The sequence below is a fragment of the Engraulis encrasicolus genome, chromosome 10 (genome assembly GCF_034702125.1).
Source record: "Engraulis encrasicolus isolate BLACKSEA-1 chromosome 10, IST_EnEncr_1.0, whole genome shotgun sequence".
NCBI classification, from domain to species: domain Eukaryota; kingdom Metazoa; phylum Chordata; class Actinopteri; order Clupeiformes; family Engraulidae; genus Engraulis; species Engraulis encrasicolus.
Genome location: NC_085866.1, coordinates 40097297 through 40107296, shown reverse-complemented (window position 1 = coordinate 40107296; position 10000 = coordinate 40097297). Strand labels below are relative to the sequence as shown.

Below are 10000 nucleotides of genomic sequence, written 5' to 3'. Positions count from 1 at the left end.
GGCAGCTGTAAAATGTATGATTAGTAGAATGAACAGGTGAAGACTGTTCATGAGGAGGTTTCAGTCACCTGTTGCATTTGGGTCCCTCCACATTGGGTCTGCAGCGACAGCGTCCATTCCTATCTCCGCAAGACATGCCCGCAGAACCACCCACATCACACTGGCATCCTGATATGGGAAAAATAAAGACACACAGATAGAGACACACAAAAACACATTTGTGAAGATATTGTTTATTATTAAACAATTCTTTTAAAAGCAGACTTTGAAAAGGTCTCAAATCGGGGTCCTGCATAACTCTGTCAGGGCTTATTCCACAACAATGGCCGCCTCACTGAACATAATCCTTACAGGTGATGTTACAAAGATAAAACCGCTCAGATAAAACCTTACCCTGGCAGCCAAAGAAGTTGTCATTCTGCAGGTTGTAGTAGCCCTCTTTACATACAGAGCAGGTCCCACTGCACACGTTTGGCTTACAGAAACACTGTCCAGAGTTCTAAAAGTGGGACAGAAAAAAAGGTCAGAAGAGCCGTTGAAAAACTAGTTGGAAATTAGGTACTAGGATTTCAATGACATACTGTATATCAGAATCCAATGAAGTACAATAATCTGCCCAAAACTGCTTAGACTGGACTACAGGATAGTTTTAAAGTAATTTCACTCAGTTTGGAGCTCTGCACAGCTACTGCCTCTTGCTTGTTAGGGCAGAATACTCATGGCTTACTAAAGTTACCACATACCTGTTCACACTCTGCAACACCACTAATGGTTCCTGCAGTGTTACACTCACAACCTGGAACAAATAACAGACACAGAGATGTTACACACTGCAACACATAATGCAATGCCTAAATAAAAGTAGCACAGCATGATTAAATATCAAGACATGGCTGCGCAGTTCTCACCGGAGCATCCATAGGGCGTGTCTGGGGATAGGTTCCAATAAAGAGGCTTGCAGTGGTCACAGGCCACGCCCTCCACATTAGGCTTGCACTCACAGGAACCCTGTAGCGCATGATGGCAGCCAATCAGAGAGATGGGAAAAAGAAAACACAGCGAACAGATGCATTCAAAATAGGCCCTCGGTGACAGACAACAGTTATAGGTAGTGTCATCAGGATCTCATTCAACAGGTAGCAGCAAAGGCCATGTGTCAGGGTGATTGTGATGTGATACACTGCTAAATGAAATCTTAGCAAGGTTATTTTTCTACTTTCAAGTAAAAAACATTTAGTCTTAATTGAAGTAAAAATCACCTAAAAATGAGTACTTTCGAGCTCGTATTAGTTCTAAATTCTAGTTCAAAAGTACTATTAGGTTATTAGGTGATTTTTAATCAAACTAAGATTGATTAGGTGCTTTTACTTGAAACTAGAAAAATAAATTAGCTTGCTAAGATTTACATTTTTTGCAGTGTATGATATCTGATGAAAAGGGAGAGATGGACGTGTGTTTGTCTTACATCCGTAGTTTGGCCACCGTATTGCAGAGAGCCGGCAGGATTACACGTTCCAGCTATAGACAGAAAAGAAAAGAGAAAATCATCAAAGTGAAGCCTACTTCAGTCTCTGCGGTGCTGTGACCACATCATGTTCTGTTAAAAATGATCATAACACCAATCTGTAAAATGAATACAGAGAAAACAAACACAGCAGCAGCGAGCGTGACCCCCTGAACGGGTGTGAAATAGAGAGATCATATGACAGCTGATACAAAAATGGAAAAGTGTGTGAACACCCTGGTGTGTTTGTAAAGGCTCACCGGATGAAGAGGAGGAGGAGGAGGAGGAGGAGGAGGAAGAGGGGGAGAGGAGAGGAGAGGAGAGGAGATGAGAGGAGGAGATGATAAGAGGAGAAGAGAGGAGAGGAGAAGTGAGAGGAGAGAGAAGAGGTAGAGGAGGAGAGGAGAAAATGATAGGAGGAGAGGAGAGGAGAGGAGAGGAGAGGAGAGAAAGAGGTATAGGAGGAGAGGAGGAGGAAGGAGCAAGGAGGAGAGGAGAGAGGAGAGGTGGAAGAGGAGGAGGAGGAAGAGTAGAGAGGACAGGTGGAAGAGGTGGAGGAGGAGAGGAGGAAGAGGAGGAGAGTAGAGGAGAGGAGAGAAAGGAGGTGGAGAGGAGGAGAAGAGGAGGAAGGAGGAAGGAGAGGAAAGGAAACAAAGGAGGACAGGGAGGAGAGGAGGAAAAATGGAGAAGATGAAGGGGGAGAGGAGGAGGATGAAGAGGAGAGGGGGTCAGGAGAGAAGAAGGAGAGGCAGAGGACAAGAAAGAAAAGAAAAGAAGGAAGAAGAGGCAGAGATTGAGAGGATACGGGGGAGGATGAGAAAGAGGAGGAGGTAAGAGAGGGAAGAGGAGAGGAAGACAGGAGGAGGAGGAGGAGAGGAGGTGCTTACCTTGGCAGTGGGGGAAGCCGTAGGAGCCGGGGCTGCAGGAGTCACAGTGGAGACCCACCACGTTGGGCAGGCACGCACACTGACCCGTCACCCTATCACAGCTGTCAAAGCGAGAACCCTCACTGGAGCACTGACACGCTGAGGGAGAGGGAGACGGGGGGGACAGACAGACAGACAGACAGAGAGAGAGAGAGAGAGAGAGACAGACAGACAGACAGACAGAGGTACAGAACATAGACGAGAGAAATAGAAAAAGAAACAGGGAAACACAAAGGAAGACAAAAATAGAGAGACACATAGAGAGAATGAAATGAGAGGTGAAAAAGAGAGGGGAAGGAAATGCAAGAGGAGTGAGACCCACAGTAGGAGACGTAGTTATAAAGTCAACAGAGTTGCTGAGAGTGGACCATAAGATCAACATGAATCATTTATCAATACAAAGCCTACGTGACAGGGAGTACATGTACATGTAGACAGAGAGTTACAACCTAAAACCCCTTGTCCCATTTCTACAAATAACAAGGACAAACACCCTCCACTGGCCATAACTCTTTGACAGCAGTCATCTGGGGACTGAGCTGGTTCTCATGGCGAGATACAAGGTATAATACAAATTCAAAGACCCTAACTCACCAGATTGTGTAATTGATAAAAAACTATTTTTGGAATCTCAGTTCTGTGTGTTGTAGTAGAATCTGTCCAAAAAGCAAGAACACTGACTGAACGTATTTACCCAAATGATGAAATTGATTGAGAGAAAACTGGTTTGTTGTTCCAAAATGTTCCTCTGTGTTTACAGTTAAGAGTGTATGTCCAAAAAGCTAGAAAACAGACTGAACTCAACAGACTCATATTTGCCCAAATGATTAAGAAATGACTAATTATTCAGAAATGACTATCTTAGTGTTTGCTCTGCTGTGCAGCAGTGTGGTGGTACTCACGTGTGCAGCTGGGGTATCCATAGTAACCTGGGGCGCACTGGTCGCAGTTCTGCCCGCTGTAGTTGGGGCGGCAGTGGCAGTGGCCCGCTCCTCCACAGCTGGAGTCCAGGGAGGTGCGCGGGTCACAGCTACACACTGGGGACATAAGACAGCGACGAGGGGGACATGAGGACACAGATGCAGCGAAATAACAATACTCATCCTGTTACATCACATTTCACAACATTCCTTTGAACTACCTTTGAGCTCACTTTTTCAAATGATGATCTGCAGGGTAAGTTCAACACTTACGGTGTAGGACCTACACTGTGAGTGTCATAATCTGACTCTGCAAGTGTAGAATTCATATTGCAAAATTGACTGGGCACACAAGGTAAATAATACAAAAAACAAATGCTACAAATACAATGACAGGGATATGAGTGAGGGCGGTTAGTTACGGTACCCTGGCAGTTGGGGTAGGAGTGGAAGCCGGATCGGCACTCCTCACAGCGCGGACCCTGGAACTCTGGCTTACACAGGCACTGGCCAGAATAGTCACACACCTCAGGCACACTGCCCACAGTACTGCAGCCACACACTACAGGAGGAGGGGGAGAGGAGTGGAGGAGTGGAGGAGGAGGAAGAAGAGAGTACAGAGAGAAAAAAAGAAAAAAAGAAAAAAAGCGACTCAGAGGAGAGAATATGGAGAAATTGAGGGGAGGGGGATGACATGAGAGAACGGAGAAAAAAAGAAGCACGGAAGAGGGAGAATCAGAGAAAACAAAAGTCAATCATGAGAAAAAGAAAACAATAAAACCTCCTGACAAAAGATACAAATTCCTATAAAGGAAAAACCAAATGTGCAACGCTGAACCAAAATGAACAAAAAGAGAGGTTGCCAAGATGGCAAAATACAGAACAAAGTCACGCACACAGACACACACACAGACACACACACAGACACACACAGGCACACACACACAGACACACAGACACAGACACAGACACAGACACAGACACACACACACACACACACACACACACACACACACACACACACACACACACACACACACACACACACACACACACACGCACACTTCAGCACAGCAGATGACAAGACAGAAAACGAGAGCCGACGTGCAGCATTCCACATTGGCCCTCGTACAAGCCAACCCAAACCCAAACCTAGCCTAGCGGCACCAATTACCGCGGCACAGAGTGCTACTGTAACACAATGCCGTGAGGGAGATTTGTTAGGACAGTGTGCGCTGGGCTGGCATGGGGCTGGCATGGCATGAGGCTGGGGTTGGCATGGCATGGCATGGGGGGGCGTGAGGTGGTGGTGGGGTCTGCACTGCACTCACGTTGGCACAGCGGGTAGTGGAAGTAGCCCGGGGCGCACTGGTCGCATGAATGGCCCTGGAAGCCGGTCCGACACAGACTCTGCCCCGTCACCGGGTCACATGAGCCCTCCACACAGCCGGGACCAGAGCACTGGCAGCCTGCGAGGAACGGAGGGAGGGAGGGAGGGAGGGAGAGAGAGGAGGAGGAGGAAGACGGGTGGAGGGAGGTATAGGGGAGAGGTAACAGAATGGGAGAGAAAGGAGAGAGAATGTTGGGAAGAGAGATTAGAGATTTAACACTTGTTTATTGTACAGTAACACATTCACTGGTTCACTTTACAGGATACAGCCATCTCCATAGGTCCAAATTCAGCAAACTCTCTCCCATGACCATAGCACAACTTCCAGCCTGTGTGTGTGTGTGTGTGTGTGTGTCTGTGTGTGTCTGTGTGTGCGTGCGTGCGTGCGTGCGTGCATGCGTGCATGCGTGCATGCGTGCGACCTTGCTCCGTGCATGTGTACATGTACACGAAATACATGTAGGCGCATGTCAACATTTCTTTGTGCCGGCTTTCATACAGGTATGTGCATATGCTTGCCCCCAATTAACGTGACATAATGTCTCCGGGGAGAATGCTTTGTTCTCACTGACTGTCGGCACAGATCAGTGACAGAGCTGGATGTCTAACAGCAGCCTGTGAACAATGAGCTCTGTGCTTGTGAGTAATGAAAATGACATGACACGACGGAGCAGATATAAACTGAAGACAAAGTAGTCCTCTCACAATATGTTGACAGCGCAATGAAGGCTACATTGCCAAGTTAGAGGGATATGTAGCTGCTTCGAACTCCCTTTCAGAGCTGCTAGGAGAAACCATTCAGAATTCAGCGAGATCTAGGCCTACCCTTTGTTCTAAAAGTACTTAGGTCCCAAATTTGAGCATTACTGTTGTAAGAATTAACATCATATTTGCCTCTGGAGCATACCTGCTGGTACACCATACTTCATATACTATGTACATATTTCATTAGTACACTATATCATTTTCAGACACTGGATACAAAGATGATCCTGTCTTGTAGCCACTGTAATAGTCACTAACAAAACTTAAGTACCATAGTACTACACCACTATGACAGTGCAGAGGGCCTTTAGTAACACATTACAACTTGATCATTGCAATTTTGGTAACAGCTAATGTATAACAGGGGCTATGATTTACTGGGTTAAACTAGATACAATATATTATCATACTGAACCGAACTGTACTTCACATCAATGTACTAGACTAGACTGGACTGTACTGGACTGTACTGTACTGTAGTACTGTACTGTACTGTACTGGACTGTACTGTACTGTACTGCACTGAATGAGCTGATGGATGTTGAGAGAGGGCTGAGTCAGTGGTCCTTACGTTGGCAGTTAAGTCCGTGATGTCCGGGGGCGCAGGTGTCACAGTGCTCTCCGGTAAAGCCTGGCTTGCAGATGCAGGTGCGGGTACGAGGGTCTGGCCTGCAGGAGTTACCCTCCGTACCGGCAGCATTGCACTCACAGTCTGATCAATGGGGGTGAGGTTAAATCATGAGTTTAGATTAGATTAGATTAGAATTAGATTAGGCTGTATTGCATTGGATGAGAGGGTCGTAAACGGCAAAACAAAAAAATACATTGGTTATACTGCTTATGGAAGTCACAATGCATGCAACAAATACTTAAACTTTTATCTAGCTTTTACTGTACCTGTTATACTAATACAATTTCACCTATACAGTATTTGTATGACGTTCAAGATGACGAAAACTGAGTTCTGTAAGAAAAAGTCTATGTGAATGGCAGCACAGCGCAGCATAGCACGGGCATAGCCAATAACACGGCAGCAATCACGACTCTCAGCCAATCATAAGCCTGAGCATGTGCGGGCTAGCATGCTAGCTGCTGCCATCGTCATGGGTGCCAAAAGTGATGTCATATGGCTCAGGGCCAATCAAACAGCCACATGACATTCTACACACACTCCTGTGCGTGAGTGCCATTCCTGTGGCATTCCATTCCATGTCACTGGAGAGCAATCCTGTCTGTGGGGAGCAGAGGTGGTAGTGACGGGCACAGCTGGGCCATGACCTCACCAAGGAGGAGAGGGAGAGAGAGAGAGAGAGAGAGAGAGAGAGAGAGAGAGAGAGAGAGAGAGAGAGAGAGAGAGAGAGAGAGAGAGAGAGAGAGAGAGAGAGAGAGAGAGAGATGGAGGAGTTGAAGATGAGGAGGAGGAGGTGGAATGAAGGATGATCTAATGGACTGGTTCAGGCTCGTCTCAAAGGAGAGAGAGAATGACGGACAGATATACAGTAGAGAGACAGTAAAAGAATGAAAGAAAGAATGAAAGAAAGGAGAATGAGAAAGAGGAATTAGGAGGGAAGAAAAGAAAGTAACAGCTTACTGATGATCTCCCCGACTGGTTTGGCCTCGCTGTTGCCGTTGTTGGGGTAGGTGGGGACGATGGCTGGAGGGGGTAGGGGAGAGATGCAGAGGGGTGCACAAGCACACAGTCAAACACAAGCCAAGCAAAAGCAAACCACAACACACACACACACACATTCCAAAATACATTGCCATGCTAACTCTCAACCATGGGTGCAAGGTAAATTGTACAGTGTTAATTCAACACATGACCAGGAACAACTAGAAGAACATTAAATTTGACTATGTACACTGTAAGTGTTGACGTAACGCTGAAAAATTTACAGAGTGTAGATCCCTACTTCAGAAAGTAAAGAACCTGCAATAAAACTTTTTTACACAACCAATTTTCCTAAAACTGGAAACCAGACAATTTCAATGAATCTATGAGATTGCCTGTTAAAGCGCATAAGCAGGCAGAATGAGAACATCGTGGCTGGTTACTCTCTGAAGCCAAGTCAGGAGGATCTTCACCATTGCTGCATATAAGCATTATAGTATAAAGCAGAAGGGAGTTGTGTTCACTGCAACAAACGGGGTCTTACGATAGCAGTCTGGGAAGTTGATGTATCCCTCTGCGCAGGACTGGCAGTTCTCGCCGGTGTAGTTGGGCTTGCAGTAACAGCGGCCGGTCAAATCCTCACACGTGCCGTCGGTGAACTGAGACTCACAGGCGCATGCTGTGGACAAATTGAGGATTAGACAAGTTGATGTAGGTAAGGTTTACACAACTTAACTTCTCCTCAGACTTTGTTTGTTTTGTTTCTTTGTTTTTTCTTCAACAGCAAGAAACATTTGAAGAAATGTTCTTGGATGAAAGATGAAACATCTTCAAAGCTCCACAAATCCAGTGCAGTTGCTTACAACTTGTCTCGTTTGACAACCATGACCTGGATGAAGAAGAATCTAGAAGACAGGTGTCTCTTTAGGATGGGGAGGGTGAAAAGTGAGTAGTGGAGGGGGTGTCTTACGTGAGCAGGCATAGGGGGACTCCAGAGGATGGTCAGGGGATCGGTAGTAACCAGGGATACAGCGCTCACAGTTGATTCCAGTGGTGTGGTGCTACAGGAGAAGTAACAGTAAAAACAGTAACAATTATATATGAATGAGTTTTATTTCTGAAATACATCCAACTTCCACAGTTGTGAATCTCACTGCTCAACAGTCTTATACAGTACAACATTTTTTGGTATCATTACCATGAGATTTCATGACACATTCTGTGTTTTTCTGTTCTGTTCTTAGTTGCATGAGTAATGACATCAGTCAACGCACTTACCTGGCACTCGAGACACACTCCTCCGCCCCTGTGCTCTCCCTGTGCGTTCAAGCTGCCCCTCCTTGCTTCCACATCGGCGTCATAGTAGCAGTCGTACGAATGTCTGTGGCAGTTACACGCTGAAGAGAAGCAGAAGAAGAAACCATGCAAGATGTTTGTTTAGTTGTTTTTGGCTAGCGGGTCTATTTTGCCAATTGGGTGGCATGCCCCAGACAAGCCATGACAACAACTAGCTCCAAATGGTACGCAGACTAAACAATACGTCACATAAAAGACACACAACGGCAGACAGTTTTTAAAAACAACATTTTAAGTCAACTTTGACTCACTCTAAAAGAAAAACAGGCAACAGACGGTACAAACACACAGAGAGAGACACACACACACACACACACACACACACACACACACACACACACACACACACACACACACACACACACACACACACACACACACACACACACACACACACACACACACACACACACACACACACACTGAGGCTGAACAAACACCGGATACGCTCCACCTGGGTTGGCTCATCTCCCCTTAGACACAGGTGTCAGAATGCCAGAGAGAGAGAGAGAGAGAGAGAATGTGTCTGTGTCTGTGTCTGTGTGTGTTGGGGGGGGGGGGGGTGTTGTCTAAGGAGGTGGGGGAAGGGTGCTTACTGTTCGATAAATAGCAGAAAGACAACAAAAGGCCATGAAATAAAATCTAGTGCAAATATATTATAAAACATTCACCACATCTCATCCATGGGGGATGGGGGATGAGGAACGCGCACAGGCAGAGTAAAAAGACTCTAGTAAAAACAGGAGAAGAAAGCAAAGCCAAGGAACCAGAGACAACACACACACAAACACAAGGCACCGGATGCAAATCCACAGACAACCAGTAACCCTTTGTGGGCTGTTTGAAGACAGAGAGACCTTAAAGCTGCGGTCGTCTGTCTGCGCAAAAGACACACACAAAACACACACACACACACACAACACACACACACACACGCACACGCGCACACACACACACACACACACACACACACACACACACACACACACACACACACACACACACACACACACACACACACACACACACACACACACACACACACACACACACAGGGCTGAAACACCTGGCAGGTGTCCAATTCATCTTTCTGCTGATGAGTGACATTAGGCGGTGAACTGGCATAATGAAAGGTGAGAGTCTTTCATCCGAGACGGAGCCACAATTAAAAACCCGGAGCCCTCGTGGCGTAATAACAGGAATTAGAACCATTAACGCTGTTATTTGACTCAAGCGTGTGGCATCAAGGAGCCTTAAGTGCCCACGCAAAGCAAACACAGGGCCTTTCCTCACACACACTCACACAGGTGCCCTCACACACACACGCATACACATACACACACAGAAATGCACACACACGCACACGCACACACACACACACACAGACATACTACGTACACATACACACGCAAACGCACACACGCACAGTCACGTACGCGTACACACACACACACACACACACACACAGACGCACACAAATGCACATGCACACACACACACACACACACTCGCACACACACACACACA

At 46.4% G+C, this 10000-nt stretch overlaps 1 protein-coding gene across 3 annotated transcripts in view; it reads right to left on the bottom strand.

The window, feature by feature from the left end:
- lama5 (laminin, alpha 5) overlaps window positions 1–10000 on the bottom strand; it is a 117752-nt gene that overhangs the window by 48978 nt on the left and 58774 nt on the right. For 2 of the 3 annotated variants that reach the window (XM_063208848.1, XM_063208847.1), the window contains exons 8-21: window positions 8396–8514; window positions 8088–8178; window positions 7662–7796; window positions 7097–7159; window positions 6077–6217; window positions 4682–4819; window positions 3778–3912; window positions 3333–3467; window positions 2392–2529; window positions 1466–1518; window positions 909–1008; window positions 744–796; window positions 394–499; window positions 69–168 (exon numbers count right to left, since the gene is read on the bottom strand). In XM_063208848.1, the coding sequence (XP_063064918.1) occupies window positions 69–168; window positions 394–499; window positions 744–796; window positions 909–1008; window positions 1466–1518; window positions 2392–2529; window positions 3333–3467; window positions 3778–3912; window positions 4682–4819; window positions 6077–6217; window positions 7097–7159; window positions 7662–7796; window positions 8088–8178; window positions 8396–8514 (1507 nt within the window). The remainder of the gene's footprint in view (window positions 1–68; window positions 169–393; window positions 500–743; window positions 797–908; window positions 1009–1465; window positions 1519–2391; window positions 2530–3332; window positions 3468–3777; window positions 3913–4681; window positions 4820–6076; window positions 6218–7096; window positions 7160–7661; window positions 7797–8087; window positions 8179–8395; window positions 8515–10000) is intronic. The other variant, XM_063208849.1, reaches the window with a different exon arrangement.